The sequence below is a fragment of the Caloenas nicobarica genome, chromosome 3 (assembly GCF_036013445.1).
Source record: "Caloenas nicobarica isolate bCalNic1 chromosome 3, bCalNic1.hap1, whole genome shotgun sequence".
Taxonomy (NCBI): domain Eukaryota; kingdom Metazoa; phylum Chordata; class Aves; order Columbiformes; family Columbidae; genus Caloenas; species Caloenas nicobarica.
Genome location: NC_088247.1, coordinates 67,887,051 through 67,904,708, shown reverse-complemented (window position 1 = coordinate 67,904,708; position 17,658 = coordinate 67,887,051). Strand labels below are relative to the sequence as shown.

Below are 17,658 nucleotides of genomic sequence, written 5' to 3'. Positions count from 1 at the left end.
TGATTCTTACGTTTGTAGCTCCAAAGCTGTTAATAATATGTAAAGTTAATTCTTGTCTGAACCTCATTTAAATAAAGCTAGCTGTACCACAGTGTAAATTGTCTGTTGGTAGTAATTGGACAGACGAGTGCTTAAACTTGCCTGTTTTCTCCGTTAATCCAGGGCCCAGGTAAGCAATGCAACAAACTTAACTATAAAACAAATACAAAAGCTTCTTATTATAACCGACAGCTAAAGAAATACTGCACCCAAAACCACGCTAATGGTGCAAGGGGCATGCCTCCACAGAAGGATACTACATTGTTTCAGCGTATTGCTTTGGCCTCTGAAACTCTCATTTGAGACTGTGACTTCTGGCTTGTGCTTAAAGCTCAAAGCTTTCTCTAATCCAATGTACTGGGTTACTAAATTTGATTTTGTGTTTTTAAGGTAGATTTTCATTGATTAAATAAAGCTACAAATTTGTTCTAAAGTGTGTATGTGGGTTTTTTTCAGCTTGCTTAGTGTAAATTATTTTCTGATAGTTGCTTCATCTTCAGAGTTAGCTTTGCTCCTGACAGTTCGTTTGTTGTTGACTGACATTCAGTCTTTGTGAATTGAAGGAACTAATTACAGAATTAAACTGTGATTTGGTTGTAAGGTTCTTTGAAATAAGCATACTTAAGAAGTAGTAATAAGAATAAGGTACTTTAGAAGACTGTGAAGAAAAAAGCCTCAATATAAGTAACAGTATTCAGTGAGCCACAATGAAAAATGAGTAAATAATTCCCTGGCATAAATGAAGTATTAAAAAAACCCAACAAAACAACAATATGAACGTCCACCAAAAAAACAATGGCATAGAGTAGAAGATTAAGGACCTTAGACCCATAATGCATATCTTCTAGGCTCCCACACTTCTGCTTAGCTGGACTATACTCCTCATGGCACTGAATATTCAGAGGTCCTTGTGATTTATGTTCACAGACCTTGGATTTAAGACATGAAGCTTCTCCAGCCATCTATGTTCTATGGCTAAAGATGTTTAGCAGCATTTGTATCTCAAGGCTTGCATGGATTTCATACCTAAACTCATTTTGTAAAGCTACACATCTACCTTCCTATCGCAGCTAAAATGCTAAATCCAGTATCTGCAAATACTTACCTGCTCTGGTCACAGCAAACGCAGAGATGTCAAAGTGCTGCAGGATGCCTGTCCCTCCTCTTGCTTCTGTATTGCATCAGGGGGCTCATACTGCAGGTATGCTGGTTTGACTGAATATAAGTTAATTCATGCAGTTAGAAACATTTCTTTTTCATAGCTAGTACAGTCATTATTTGGACTAAGTTTGAGAAAAAGAGATAACACCCCAGCACAGAGTTAATGTTTTTAATTGCTCTGCTATGAGATCCAAGGACATTCTGAGTGCTCCACCAACAGGTGTGAAGCATCGAGGAAGGGGGGCATGGATGGGGCAGCCCCTGACTGACATCCAGACTGATCAACAGGAGTATTCCATCCCATTAGCGTCATGTTTCATATCGAAGGAGAGTCGGGATCTTCCACTCTTTCTCCTTTGTTGGAGCTGGGACAGAGACCTGTTCAGGAGAGTTCTGTTCAGGACTTTCTTCAGTTTGGCCTTCTGCCATCCTGCCATTTTGCAGAGGCCTCTGGGCCTTTCTGCCTTTTTCCTCTTTTCCCTCTCTGGGATTGGTTGTTGGGACCAGGTGCTGTTTTCCTGGGACTGGCTGCTCAATGTGGACAGAGTTTGTGAAGAATTACATTAAGTATATTTTATATTCTATTTCTCTTATATATATATATGTTTACTAGTTGTTTATTAATATTTTGTTATTTTATTCAACTGTGTTTATCTCAACCCAAGTTTCTCCCTTCCCTTTTGATTCTCTCCCCTATTTGGAGGGTGGGAGGAGGGGGGAGTGAATGAGTGGCTATCCTAGTTGTATTGCTAGCTCGGGTTAAACCACGACAGCAGGTGACAGATCTCACTGCCCAGCTCTAACATCGGAGGTATAGATCAAACCAGTATCTCTCACCAGACTTTGTGTTCAAGGCGCACAACCTCTGCCAGTCCTTTTACAAGGTTTATTCATTTATACTATCCCGTTACTTGTTAACATGAAGTCCCTAAAAAGGCATCAAAGTAGGGATTAGAGACCCAGCCTCTTGCATGAGAGGTTTGTGTGCTGCTTTCTCTTTCGCAATGCTGTTTTATTGGCAATAGCTCAAGTATCCTGGCTATTAGCTCAAGCTATGGAAGCAGATCTGGCTTTCCAATTCAGATCCAGAGCATATGGGAGGCAGCTGTGCTCGTTAAGGAACCTGCACAGCTTGGATGCAGCAAGTGCCTGGGGATGGGCAGGCGGCTTGCCAAAAGCACAGAGGATTCCTGAGATGGTCATGTCTGGATGCCAAACACTGGATGTTTGTCATTCACACTGCCACAAGGGAGGGGAGCAGGCCTGAGGAGGCTGATGGCCCTGTAAGGAAGGATGTGGTTTGGAACGAGGAACAATGTGGAGCCAGGAGAAGGCCAGTGGAATTGACAGCACAGGGTTTGGAGTCCTGATTTCAGGGAGATGGATGAGATGTGGTAAAAGACTTTTAGCTTTGTGAACATTTTAAGATGCTACTAACAAGATGGAAGCTTGGCCACCACAACATTAATATCTGATTTAGGGCTGATGTCATTTCTAGTTGGACACTACATTTAGTCTTCACAAAAGTGAGAATGAAAGATAAGGATGCGGTAAAGGCCCGTAGCTGTTCTGGTCCAACATCCTCTTGAAAAAATAATATAAACTCTTTAAAATTTGAGGAACATTTTAAGTGTCTCCTGTTCCTCCTTGAAAAAGACATCCATTTCCAGAGCTTGAAAACCCCACATGTCTCAGTCCTTGCTGCTGGGACAGACAAAATGATGAAATGAGGGAAGCAGAAGTCTAATATGCCATGGGAGTTGCTTCCTGGGAATGGCCTCTGTGTGAAGTCCTGCAGCAGCTTGACCCTCTCCTCATAATCTAGCCGACCAATCTGTCCCTGTCCCTCCTACAAAAGCACCAGACTAGAAAGAATAACCTGCAAGACACCTTTTCTTCTAAGCAGCTAGACAAGAAGGGAATTGTAAAAATTTGCAAGGAGTTCACAAGCCAACTGCTGTCCTGAAAGGCAGACATCCCATGAAGCCTTTGGGAAGCAGCCCAACAGCAATCCCTGCCTTCTCCCCAGCACTACTGTCCCTATCTCATGGTCTCCTGTGGACCCTCAGCCTTGCAGTGCTGCAGCCTCCTCTCCCTTGCTTGAGCTATTGTCTCTGCTTGGTAAGCAGGTTCCTTGAGAACCTTTGAACCCATTTCTAGGAGATTTTCATCAAACAGTCCCACAGTTGGCATGTCTCCTGGTTTTGTTAAAGGAAGTTTTTTTTCCTTCTCCAGCGGGGTGATTGGACTAGATGGTCTTTTGAGGTCCCTTCCAACCCCTAATATTCTGTGACTGTGACTCTGTGATTCTATGATTCTGTGATGCGTTCCCAGGTTCTGTTGGCAAGAGGAAAGGGGAACCCCTAGCAAGCTGTGTCTCTAGCTGCCCGCCAGTTGCCTGCAAGGAGTCATGAGTGTCTTTTGAACTGTCCTCCACTCCTGCTGGCTTCTTGCTTCTGGTCTTTCCCACTTAGACCCAGCGTTACACACAGGCTTTCAGCTCTGGTTTTTTTCTGCCTTTGTCTGAGTCGTGCCAGATGGAGATAGAGATTTCCACATATCCAAGGGTAAGCATGTTGGCATTAATGCAGGACTGAAGAAGAATAGAAGGGAGACTTGATAGGCCTTGTTTCCACCAGAGATGCTAAGAAGAAGAAATGATTAGTGTTCAATTTCATAGCTGGTTCAGCCATTAAAAATACTCGTAGCGTAGATAAAGGGAAGAAATGTCACTGTCTTCACCCAGGAAAAAGAGTTAGACATCCATCTCTCTCTCTCTCTATCCTCTCTCTCTCTCTCTCTCTATCCTCTCTCTCTCTCTCTCTCTCTCCTCTCTCTCTCTCTCTCTCTATCCTCTCTCTCTCCCTAGGTTATATTAAAGTACCTCTTACTAAATAAGTATAAAATATGTGGTATGTACCCTAGTGTTTGAAGAAATGTCTCTAACTTTGTGAATTCCCATTAAGCCATGGTAAGCTTTCTGTTAAATTCTATAGTTTGACAGTTCTTTCTGGACCTAAGAATAAACGAACACAGATATGAGAGTGGTTCTTTGGCTTTATCCTTGTGTAGTCTTAGTATACAACAACACAATGTTTGATTAATAAGACTCCCAAAATATTAATAAAATAAGCACATCAGTTTTTATTTGGAAACCATCTTAAAATTAAAAGAGAGTTCAAAAGTATTATTGCTACTTCTAGCTGTCCTTACAATCTTACTTCCCTTTACTGACTAAAGTGTTTTTGCAGTGAGTTATTTTTGGTTGTGGAGTGTTCTGGTGTTTGCGAGAGGTGTATTACCAATAGAGTAATAATCCTGGCTTCTTCAGAAGAATGTCCATTTCTTCTCACCCCACTCCCTCACAAATTACTTGGTTTGAACATCTCTGTTTTAAAATGTTCAGGGAGTTAGGATGTTATCAGAGGTCAGACTTTTAATTAGGAATTAACAATTAACGGAAATAATTTTAAACTGTTAGATAAAGGGAAAAATAAAAAGCTTTGTTTACATCAACTGAGAAACAACAACCAGTAGGCTGTCGATAGTGAATATAAACATAGTTTGCCCTCTACATAGCTATTAGAAGTCAGTATACTTGTAGATTTAGTTTTGCCTATTGTGTAGTTGTGTTTCAGCACTATCTAGAGTGCATTGTCTATGTGCTTATGAAGATGCTGTTCTTCTCAAAGGGAACATAGGCAAGCAGAATCAAGGAAGCATCTGGGCTGGAAGGGACCTCTGGAGATCAGGTGGTCCAGCCCCTGTGCAAAGCAGGGCCAGCTGCAGAGTAAGATCCAACTTAAAAGATGGATCAAATAAAAAAATCAATCACTTTGGGGAATTCGGTGATGCACGTACTTTTGAAAGCAGTGTCCACCATGCCTTTAGGCATCAAAGCAGCACCTGTACACTTAAAAGAAAAGGGCCGTGCCTTCTCCAAAGATGTTGCTGTTTAACATTGATCATTATTATTCTTTATTTTGTCATCTTCGCATTCTAACAAGGTTGGTCAGAGAGAAGAGCACACTTACTCATGCTCTTGCGCTTTCACCTATTGCACAAAATCAAGGGTCAAGAACAATGCTAAACTGAAACCAAGGCAGTATCCAAGCCCAAGAATCTTTTGGAGCCTTGAACATGCCATAGATTTTTATCTTCACGTGTTGTCCTGTTTCATCATCAAGCATGTTCATCGCACAGTTATTACTACAATTAAAATTCTCATTATAGGCAACAGCAGTTTTACCTGCTCATTTTTGTGTTTAAATGGAAGAACTTAAAGGCTCGGTGCCCTTGTTCCTTTCCACCCTTTCCCTCCAAAGTTACTTATTTGGGGCATGGGGAGCCTGCAATTTTGTGCTCTGAACTGGATGTGTGCTGGCTTCTTGATTGCTGCATTTTGGCGGGTTTAATGTAGATGCCAGTCTGTGAACTTAGGCAACTTGTGGCCAGAGGGAGCGACAGTATTAATACCTAAATTGTCCCAGCAAGACGGAGAGGATGGTTGCCCGTGTCCTGAAGGTAGAACTCAAGCAGTGCTCAAGAATGAGATTATGCAAACACAGACTTACGAGCAATTGGGGGTTGGATTTTACCTGCCTGCATAGTAACAACCTCATTAAGTGATGTGGAATTGCTGTAGATGAGGTTTCTGTTTGGCCATAGTGGTGATGTGATGTATGGGAGAATTACAAGATTTATGATCTTTAAAACAAATATGTTGTAATGTAACTGTTCTGGGGATTTTAAGTTTCCAGAAAAATACAAAATTTCCCATGGGCATTTTAACAAGTTATTGTTCTTTTGTGACAGAGCTGTAAATAAGATTTCTTTTTTGGCCATCATTTTAGATCAACACACTCTTCCTTTTTCCTTTTTTTTCCCCCCTTTTCCTTTTTTTTTTTCCCCTTTCCCCTTCTTTTTCTTTTTTTTTTTTTTCCTTTTTTTCGAGGGTCTTGCTGCATCAGGATACTGAGCTTTGCTTCAGGGGTAATTACATACATTGTTCTGTGTATTCTTTGAGTAATTATAGGACAGAATTAATTTTTTTTCTCGCAGTTTTTCTTAAAGTAAAAAAGATAAACCTTACACAACAATAATGACAACAACAAAAAGCCTAAACATAAGCCTTGTGCCCGCCCGCCTCCCCCCGCCCCCCCCTCCCCCCAAAAAAAATGAAAGAAAGAAAGAGAATGAGAGAATATAAGCTCAAAAGGTATATTTGCAAATAAATTTTGGAAAGACCTATACACTGATATAAGGAATGAAAGGAATTTTGGTAATCTTAGAGCAAAAACTGGTCCTTAAAAAAAAAATTAATAACAGCACGTGGAAGAGGCACACAGATAATAGAACACATCTGTTTTGGAAAGTTTAATAGAAATGAAAAAAAATCAATATATTTACATAAAGGTATAATATAACATTAAATTGAGAAGGAAACTAACTTTTTTTTTTTTTTAAATTAAAAAAAACAGTTGGACAGACAGAACATGCCAGTGTAACTCTGAAGGAAGAAGCTGAAACTATGGAGACAAGTCCATCTGTTGCAAGCACCAAGGATGGTGTAGATGCTGAGAAAGACGATGACGACGATGCTTATACAGTTAAACAGTTGCCATCTTCGGAAGAAGACGCGGAAAACCTTGACCAGGCATCTGAGCCTCAGTCTTATGATCTGGGTTTTAAAAAGGTTTTTAAATTTGTTGGATTCAGATTCACCGTGAAGAAGGAAAAGACAGGGAAATCGGAACCAGTTCAGCTGCTTACTGTAAAAAAAGAAACACGAGTCCATGAAGGAGCTGGTGATGAAAAAGAAGTCAGCTCAGAAGAAACAGCGATGCCTGAGGATGCATACTGTGCAGAAGACAACACCAAAGACACATTGAAAAATGAACAAACAGAACCTGAATCTCCTAAAACACCAGAAGCAAATGAGATTTGTTCTGAATCAGCTGCCTTAGCCACTGATACTACATCACCATTAAGAAGATTTTTTACTCAGGGATGGAGTGCATTTAGAAAAAAGAAGAGTTTCAGGAAGCCTAAAGAAGATGAACTACAGTCTCCTCCACAAGAAGAGGAGCAAGAAAAAGAGGGCTCAACATTAACAACTGAAACCAGTGAAAAGGAGGAGAAATCTGAGTTCGAGAAGCAAGATGAAGAGAAGAACATGACAGCAGTAACTGCTGAAGTGCACGAGAAGGAGCAAACTGAAGGTGAAAAGCAGGAGTCAGAAAAGACTGTGGCAGCCATAGGAGCTGAAGCATGTGAGAAGGAAGAGCTAATCAGGCATGATGAGCAGGGACAAAAAGAGGATGTAGCAGCAGCAGTTGTTAAAGAAAGTGCGATGGAGAAAAAAGCTGAAGAAGGTGATCAAGAAGGAAACCTGGTGGAAGTCTCAGAAGATCTTGGTCAAAAGGAAGAAAAAACTGAAGAAGGAGGAAAGGAAAGTGAGGTGACAGAGAAACTACTAAAAACAAGGTCAGTGGTACCTGTTATCACTGACAGTGTGAACGGAGAACTGAAAATGTCCTCGGAAGTACTACCTGTGGGAGAAAAACTGGAGTCAACTGGAGCCAAGTGTGAAACAGAGGACAAAAATGAAATGGCTTCTGAAGAGAAACTTGAAGCAGGATCTTTGGCTATTGAATTTTCTAGTGAAGAGCTCAAAAAATCTGAAGGAAGAGAAGGAAATAAACCTTCTTCACTGGGGAAAGAAACTTCCGATGAAAAAATAGAGGAAGCAGAATTGAAAATTTCACCCACATCAGAAGACACAACTGGAAAGTTAGACACACAAGGAGAAGCTCAAGATAGAACCACAGAGAAGAAAGCAAGCGAAGAGCATGAGACAAAACTGACTCTGGGTGCTCCTGAGTTGAAGTCCTTTTCTACTTCTGAATGTTCTGTTGACACGGAGGATGATCAACAGACAATCAAACCCACTGATGAAGGTCTACAGGGAAAAACTGGCATAGTTATGACTGATACTGTCAAACCAGATGAAGTAACCACAGAAATAACTCCTGAAGAGGCAGCTGGAAAGAGGCCTCCAGAAGGTATCACAAATGAAGCTGAACTGTTGTCTTCTCAAGAAAAAACTAAACCACAAGGCAGCCCTTTAAAGAAACTCTTTACGGGGACTGGATTAAAAAAACTGTCTGGGAAGAAACAAAAAGGCAAAAGAGAAGAATCTAAGTTAGGGGAACAGGGTGAACCAATTCAGCACTTATCAGATTCCCCAGATAGCCCAGAGGAACAGAAGGGGGAGAGTTCTGCTTCTTCTCCTGAGGAGATGAATGAAATTCCTTCTTTGGAAAAATCTGCAGATGGAATGCAAGTCACTGAAAATGAAGAAGCTGCAACTTCAGATGTGGAGCGAAAAAGAGAAAGTGTCACAGCCTGGGCGTCATTTAAAAAGATGGTGACTCCCAAGAAACGTGTCAGAAGACCTTCTGAAAGTGATAAAGAAGAAGAAATTGATAAGACAAAGGATGGTGCAGTGTCTTCAACTGAAAATGCTGTTGATGAAAAGCAGGGAGAATTCAAAGAAAATGGGATGGACCAGAAACCAGAGAAAGCCACGGAAGAGCCCAAAAGAAAGGTTGACACCTCTGTGTCCTGGGAAGCTTTTATATGTGTAGGTTCTTCAAAGAAAAGAGCCAGGAGGAAATCATCATCATCTGATGAAGAAACTGAACATAAACTTGCTCAAGAAAGCCAAAAAGTGGAAGAACCTGGACAGACCAAAGAAACAGTAACAGATGCAATTCTTACCAGCTCTCAGGAGAGTGATCAAGGACAAGGGAATTCTTCCCCAGAACAAGCCGGAAGCCCATCTGAGGGCGAAGGTATTTCAACATGGGAATCCTTTAAAAGGTTAGTCACTCCAAGAAGGAAATCCAAAACCAGAATGGAAGAGAGGACTGAAGACTCTGTGGTGGGATCCAGCCTGGAGCATTCAACATCAGATGGTGAGCCTGGAAAAGATGAATCATGGGTTCCATTTAGAAAGCTGATGCCTAGGCGTAGGAAGAAAAAGTCAGATCGGAAGCCAGAGCCAAATCATCTTAAACAAACAAGAGAAGACATGGCAGAAACAGCTGAAGAAGATTCAGATATTCCAGCTGTTGTTCCTTTATCCGAATACGAAGCAGCAGAGCAGGAAAAGATGGAAGCCCAACAAGCAAAAGATGCTGAAGCGATGAGAGAACGAACCTCAGAGGAAGAGAGAGCAGAAAAATTAGAGGAGAGCCTAAGAATTGAGCAAGGACATGAAGGGCTGGTACATGTGGTTACTGTTACCGTTGTGGAAGGGGAAAGGGCAATCAGCAGTATTGAAGAAAGGTCACCATCTTGGATATCTGCTGCTCTGACAGAGTGCATTGAGCAGGCAAAAGAAGAGGAAGAGACGGAAACTGAGAAAACATTTGAATCAGATGTTCTTGTGGAAGAAGCAGTGGCAGCTGCTAAGACAGAGCCAGAGATGAGAAAGGATCGAAGTGATGACACCACAGCAAGTGAGCTAGAGCTAACCTCCGAAGCAGTGACAGCTCTGGAAGAGACAGCAGAAGCTTCCTGTGCTGAAGGAACAATGGAAGTGTCCCTTGCTGAGGAGACAACTGAGATGGTTTCTGCTGTTTCACAGTTGTTAGAAACCCCAGACACTACAGAGGAAGTTACACCTGTACAAGAAGTAGAGGCCACTGAACAAAATTTGAAAGAGTTAGACAAACAAACACAAAAAGTTCTTCAGGAAGTTGCTGAAAGAGTAAAGTCAGCAGATGCAGCCCAGCTGGTTAGTGAAAGAACCATGACAACAACTGTAATTACAACAGTGCAAGAAGAAATTGATTCAGAAATGAAAGATGATGCTGAAGATGGGCAAGTTGTAGGTCAGGCAACTGTTTTGCTTGACCAGTCCTTGAAAAAAGAGGAACATAAAGATGACCTCCAGGCACTGGGAAGTGCAGGGAGCATTCAGGACCAAACTGGACTTGAAGAGAGTGTCCTTCTGGAAGGTTCTGAGAGAAGTGGACTATCTGCTGGAGCAAAAGAAAGCACAGAAGGATGTGAAAATGTAGATGTATCTAGAGAGGAAAGCCAGTGTCAGGCACGTGAGGAACCAGTTGTAGAAGGCCATGAAGAAATATCTGAAGCTCAGAGAACAGTAGAGGAACCTTCATCACAAGACAGAGACCCTCACATTGTCAAAGCAGTCACTCCTGAAGAAGAGCCATTTCCAAAGCAGGAGGCTTCAGAACAAGAAAAACTACCCATGACGGATTTCGCAGTAGATGAGGCAAGAGATGAATGTATTCCAGGAGTGCGCGCTGCGGTAGGTATTACATATAACACCAAGGTTCATCTGTCAAAGGAAAAAATCCGCAAGCATTAGCTATTATACCTACTTTAGATCCAGGTAGTAGCAATATTACTGCCAGGGTCCTTTTTTGTGCAGCCTGAGGCAACTGAAGTTTGTTTCCAGTGAGACAGACACACAGATGTCCATAAGCAGCAGCCACTGAGGCTTGTATGCAGATTGAGGTGGATGCAATTCCTGCAGAAATGGGTGGGAGATGGTTTGTGTGGATCGGAAGGTGCTGCAACAATTGCAATGAGGGCTCCTGCACAGCACAATGTGACTGAAGATATTATATGAAAATATGTGATACATATGTGATCTATATGGTACCATACATAGCAGGTGGTATCTTCAGTCATAGGCAGAGGTACGATTGTAGCTGAGGTACTTGTGCAAAGCGGGGGAAATAAATGACCCCAGTATCTCCAGCTTTAAATGTGCGGGAGTTCTTGTGGCTGATGTGTCCCTGCCTTCCTCTGTACCTCCCCACCAACTTGCTGGCTTAGTCTTTGTTTCAAGTGCTGCTGGTTATCCCTTGCTTTAGGCTGCCCTTTGTTTAATGAGCTGTGTGTCCTGAGAAACTGAACATGAGCTGGAATCTTGGTGACCCACTGATCTCAGTGTCATCATCTCGTGCTCTTCCCATAACCATACTCCTCTGCTTGTTTTTTCTGGTGCTTTTTCACGCAGAACACTTCTGGTCACTCCCTGTTCCTACCCTTTATCACAGGTCTGTTGCAATTCTCCACAGGTGCAGGACAAGATGGAGTATGAAACCTCTACCTTGGGGCTTCCACCTGAAGAGCCTGTGCAGCTTGAAGGAGAGGGCAAAACCCTCACGATGGGACCAGAATGCACAGAAGCAGCTGTCACTGTGGTCCCCATGAAACCTGAAAGACAAGATGAAATTCCTGACTTAGACTCTCAGGAGCAAACTTGTACCAAAGGAGTTCCTGGCAAGGCACCTGCCCAGAGAGAGGAAAAAGAAGATGATGCTGTGCTCCTTGGAGAAGAAAGCACAGAAGTTGCTGTTGCTGAGGTTCCTCTGCAGAACGAAGTAAAAACCTCTGCCCTTCCTTCAGAAGCAATTGGCTCAGAGGCAGCTGCAGATGCTGAGCAGAGTGTGAGGGATGGGGATGGCAGGCAGATTACAGCAAAAGATCCTGTGCCCTTTGTTGAGCCACAATGCAGAGAAAAAACAACTGAAATCCCCTCCCAGAGTGATGAAACTGAGGGTGGGAAAATGGAAGGTGCTGTGCCCAAAACTGAAACACACTTCGAGAGGGGTACCCCTGTCACTGAGGCCCCCACGCAGATTGAAGCAGACAGTGTATCTAATGTAGCGTCAATATGCCCAGATCTCCCTGAAAATGGAAGCACCATCCTCACTGACACAATTGCTAAGAAATGTGAAACACTAAGCAGCTTAGCTGAAGAAGAGACTGTGGAAAAAGAAGAAAAACTTGCAGAAACCTCCACCTGTCAAGACTTTCAGAAAGAAGATAACAAAAATGAGCACTCGATGGAAGGAGCCAAAGAAGTATTTGAATATGGAAAAGGGGAGGCTGTGAGAGGTGCTGAATGTTCAAGTGCTGTCCAGCAAGAGGTTTTAACTGTGCAAGAGGAAGGCTCTGACTCAGCCTTCCCACAAGCTAGAGGCTTGGAGGCTCTCACTGTGCCTGTGCCTGTAGCAGCTGCAGCAGCTGAAGAGCACATCATGGCAGAAACTGTGACACCCGCAGACACAACATCTGAAACTGTACAGCCCTTGGCAAACACAGCAGAACAAATGGCTTCTGAAGGAGTCCCAGTTGCTACTATTGACTTTTCAGGCTGTGGGACTGCAGAGCTTGGTAGTGCAGGAGCACCTGAGCCTCAAGTATCTCCCACTTCCATGAATGGAATGTTAGAGGAGCAAGAGAGGCCCCAGAGTACAGAGCAACCCAAACAAAATGGTATTCCTCTAACTCACAGTCTGTCTCTCACCCACACAGAATTTGAGGACGTTGTTCAGTCTGTGAGTACAGAGTCTCGGAGCACGAAAATTGTATTGAATGCCATTGAGACAGCTGTTCACAAACTTGCAGAAACAGAAGAGCCAGCTGCCTTTGAGCCAGAGCAGTGCATTAAGTCCACAGGGAAAAGCCCATCAGGTACAAATATACCTGAGCTTCTGGAAAGTACGCAGGTGGATCATCAGATTCCAGTAGGCACGGAAGAGATATGGAATAATGAACAAGAGCTCCAGCAATCACGAATAGTGAAAACTGCTACAACAGCAGAGTCTGCAGAAATTCATGTACCTGTGGAAAAGACAAAAGACATGCTGTTAACTTCGGAGGTGCTGGAAGATGGACAAAGTGAGAATTCTTTAACAATTGTGACTAGCCCTGAAGACATTTCAAGGGGAAGTGAGAGACTTCAGAAATCAACACTAGAACTAAGTACTTCAGAAAATTCGACCAAAGACCCGGTTGGCCGGATTATGGAAATACCAGACCAACATACAGGTCAGCAAATGTGCAGAGAAAGTGAAGAACAACAACATCCCCTGCCAGTGGAGGATGGAAAAACACAGACATGGGAGAATGATAGTTGCCAAGAAGCAACATCTTGTGATAGTCCACAAAGTCAGAACTCAGTGGCTCCTGAGGCCTTGAATGTAAGTAGCATTTTTAGTCAGCAATTTCTTTTTTTTCATAGTAGTTTTTGGAGTCTGTAAAACTGTCTTGTTTTTTTTTTTTAATTCTGGTGAAAGACTGCTCCTCAGTTTAACCAACAGGCCACAGATTATCTATATATATATATTTTTTAATCATTATTTCTTTTTCCCCCTCACTTTACTGCCTCTATCTTGGCTAACACTTTCTTTTCTGTTCTGTACAGCTACCCTCATTTTAATGGACTTTGACTTGGCCTGTAGTTTAGGGTGATATTTCTGGGAGGCAGAAATGTGGTTTCCAGCTTTGCTAGATACACACTCATATGGCACGTGTTTAACGTATGGGATTTAATCTGCAAACATGTTTCCTCTTTAACAAAGCTCTTTGTAAAATCCTAAGGGATGTGAGTGTCACCTTCCATGATAAACCTGGAGTGCCCCATGTACTAAAGCTCTTTGCACTTCAGTGAAGTCTGAATCAGAAATGATAGGTACAACTTCTCCTTAGGATGTTTACTATGCTTGCTTAACTAAGTCATGAGACCTTTATCTCTATCTTTGAGAGCTGCTTGGGAAAATAAGATATTTTTGAGAGAGTAAGTTGTCATTAATATGGCTTTTTTTCACTGTCGTCTTTCTTTCAGATGTGCTAAGCATCCATGCGGCGTTTGGAGAGATGCCAGTCCTAGAGAACAACTGACAATCCTGCAGCAAAACCAGGAGCTTTATTCACTACCCTTTATTCTTGGATGTTAACATTTGCTTTTTTGAAGACTTCACCCTTTTTGTCATTTCTATGAAAAAAAAAAATGGCTTTAATGTTCGCTATATCTACACGTGTGTTCCACTTGAAGGGCATTTGCCTTTGCCCAAAATATACCATTTAGACTGGAGATACACAACTGAGTGAATGGACAGACCATTAAATTTGTGCCACAGTTTTTACCCCACTTAACGTGTGTCTTGTCTGTCCCACCTCCTTGAATCCTTTAGCTCATCCCTTAATCCTCCTACCTTTCTGCAGTCCCCTCTACTCCCCACATCTTCCCTAGCTGCCTTGATTTGACCTGCAAGTGGCTGTAGATGCTGCTTGATTCATGTGTGAGGAGGAGAAGGAAGGCTGGCTGATGAGAACACATGAGACTTCTGGCTGAGTAGCAGACTTGTCTTCATCAAACAGCAGGAACTGGATCACACACAAATTCTTGAGCAAGATACTCAAGATTGCTGCCTTTCAGTCCCATTCAGGTATCTCTATCCATCCTTCAGTTGTATCTGTGCAGGCCTGATTTAGTCAGAAATGACTTCTACAGTGTAGCTTGAAAGGAGATTGAGAATACCCTTCTTCTTTTGTTCCAGACTTCAGGTCTCAGGACTAGACTGTAATGTGTTGAATATTTATATGTATGTCTTAAACCCAGTTCTGATTTTAATGTAGAGCTATGATACTTCTGTACTATTTAGGTGTACCCTTAAATGAATTTTGTAGAGTAGCTTGGAGCGGAAATTGATACCATTGGAGCGGAAATTGATAACATGTACTTTCCTATTTATTGTTCCAGGTTTTTCCCCTTGTAAAATCTCTCAAAAACTTGGCTGCCTTGCTTTGAATATTTATATGTATATCCTAAACCCAGTTCTGATTTTAATGTAGAACTACAATACTTCTAAAGACAAAAGAGGCCTGACCTGTGTCAGATCCACCAACCACTTCTACTCGCAGTCTTCCCTCATTTCTGAGAATCCCATAGACTTACCATTTCCCTGCTGTCTCGCTCATGTAACAACCCTCAAGTCACATCCCTCTCGTTTCAGAGTCTGCTCATTTCTGGTCACTGCCCCATCCAACCCCAGGCCTTTACCCAAACCTACACCATCTAACATCCTTCCTGCAGAGAGCCTTCCTCCTTTCCCAACCCCTGCTTGAACCTCTTTCCTTATCACAGCAGGTGGAGTAGCAGGAAGGAGGGTAAGGGCTTGGTGATGCATTCTGTCTTGGATTGCAAAACGCTGATGAGAATTTTGGGCTGCTGAGATCTTAAAAACCTTCAGCTTAAAAACCAACAGCTGTAGACCAGAATGAGCAGGGCGATTTAACAATGGGAAGAAGCCCCAAGACTACGAGTCCTGGGGTGTCTGTCCCCAACAGGAGTTGGTCCTCTCTTTTGTTGTTTACATTAAAATCAAATACGGGGTACAAGTCCAAACTTGCAGCTCTGATTTGAAAAGTGAAGGTTACAGATCACACTTTGTGAAACTGATGCCCATCAAGTTGAACAATAGCTCACTATCCTACCTGTATAGTAATTTATTTTAAAAACAACTTCTAGTGTACAAATGCTCTTGTTATGGCAGGGCTCGCCTCTCCTCGAGGCTGCACATACAGCAAGCAATGCAACTGCACCGGTGTGATTGCACCATCTGGTGCTGCCCTGCGTGGAAGCATCGAAAGATTTTTTTTTTTTCCTTACCTCAGAGCAAATTATATAAATGTTTAAAGCCCAACAATGTGGTTTCAAACAATCCCGTCTATGTCAGTCCATCGTTAGCAGCAGCTTCCCCCCCTAGCTTTGGGCAATTCCACCAACCTCGGCTGGTTTCCACAGGTTTAAGTTGGCTTGCAAGTTAATAGTGCTCTTAATAACACCTCACAAGTGCAAACTTGGCTGAATTTGTACAAATAGTATACCTATGTACATTAAGCCATATTGCAACAACTGCAGCAGGTAAAATGAAATAACAATAGCATGACCTGTGTAATCCTGATTCTTACGTTTGTAGCTCCAAAGCTGTTAATAATATGTAAAGTTAATTCTTGTCTGAACCTCATTTAAATAAAGCTAGCTGTACCACAGTGTAAATTGTCTGTTGGTAGTAATTGGACAGACGAGTGCTTAAACTTGCCTGTTTTCTCCGTTAATCCAGGGCCCAGGTAAGCAATGCAACAAACTTAACTATAAAACAAATACAAAAGCTTCTTATTATAACCGACAGCTAAAGAAATACTGCACCCAAAACCACGCTAATGGTGCAAGGGGCATGCCTCCACAGAAGGATACTACATTGTTTCAGCGTATTGCTTTGGCCTCTGAAACTCTCATTTGAGACTGTGACTTCTGGCTTGTGCTTAAAGCTCAAAGCTTTCTCTAATCCAATGTACTGGGTTACTAAATTTGATTTTGTGTTTTTAAGGTAGATTTTCATTGATTAAATAAAGCTACAAATTTGTTCTAAAGTGTGTATGTGGGTTTTTTTCAGCTTGCTTAGTGTAAATTATTTTCTGATAGTTGCTTCATCTTCAGAGTTAGCTTTGCTCCTGACAGTTCGTTTGTTGTTGACTGACATTCAGTCTTTGTGAATTGAAGGAACTAATTACAGAATTAAACTGTGATTTGGTTGTAAGGTTCTTTGAAATAAGCATACTTAAGAAGTAGTAATAAGAATAAGGTACTTTAGAAGACTGTGAAGAAAAAAGCCTCAATATAAGTAACAGTATTCAGTGAGCCACAATGAAAAATGAGTAAATAATTCCCTGGCATAAATGAAGTATTAAAAAAACCCAACAAAACAACAATATGAACGTCCACCAAAAAAACAATGGCATAGAGTAGAAGATTAAGGACCTTAGACCCATAATGCATATCTTCTAGGCTCCCACACTTCTGCTTAGCTGGACTATACTCCTCATGGCACTGAATATTCAGAGGTCCTTGTGATTTATGTTCACAGACCTTGGATTTAAGACATGAAGCTTCTCCAGCCATCTATGTTCTATGGCTAAAGATGTTTAGCAGCATTTGTATCTCAAGGCTTGCATGGATTTCATACCTAAACTCATTTTGTAAAGCTACACATCTACCTTCCTATCGCAGCTAAAATGCTAAATCCAGTATCTGCAAATACTTACCTGCTCTGGTCACAGCAAACGCAGAGATGTCAAAGTGCTGCAGGATGCCTGTCCCTCCTCTTGCTTCTGTATTGCATCAGGGGGCTCATACTGCAGGTATGCTGGTTTGACTGAATATAAGTTAATTCATGCAGTTAGAAACATTTCTTTTTCATAGCTAGTACAGTCATTATTTGGACTAAGTTTGAGAAAAAGAGATAACACCCCAGCACAGAGTTAATGTTTTTAATTGCTCTGCTATGAGATCCAAGGACATTCTGAGTGCTCCACCAACAGGTGTGAAGCATCGAGGAAGGGGGGCATGGATGGGGCAGCCCCTGACTGACATCCAGACTGATCAACAGGAGTATTCCATCCCATTAGCGTCATGTTTCATATCGAAGGAGAGTCGGGATCTTCCACTCTTTCTCCTTTGTTGGAGCTGGGACAGAGACCTGTTCAGGAGAGTTCTGTTCAGGACTTTCTTCAGTTTGGCCTTCTGCCATCCTGCCATTTTGCAGAGGCCTCTGGGCCTTTCTG

At 42.1% G+C, this 17,658-nt stretch overlaps 1 protein-coding gene across 1 annotated transcript; it reads left to right on the top strand.

The window, feature by feature from the left end:
• Positions 1-2,515: 2,515 nt before the first annotated feature.
• LOC135986935 (A-kinase anchor protein 12-like) lies at positions 2,516-14,898 on the top strand. The gene is made up of 4 exons (XM_065631490.1): positions 2,516-2,594; positions 6,681-10,543; positions 11,322-13,232; positions 13,877-14,898. The coding sequence occupies exons 1-4, from the start codon at positions 2,516-2,518 to the stop codon at positions 13,883-13,885; spliced, it is 5,862 nt and encodes a 1,953-aa protein (XP_065487562.1). The 3' UTR covers positions 13,886-14,898.
• Positions 14,899-17,658: the final 2,760 nt, after the last annotated feature.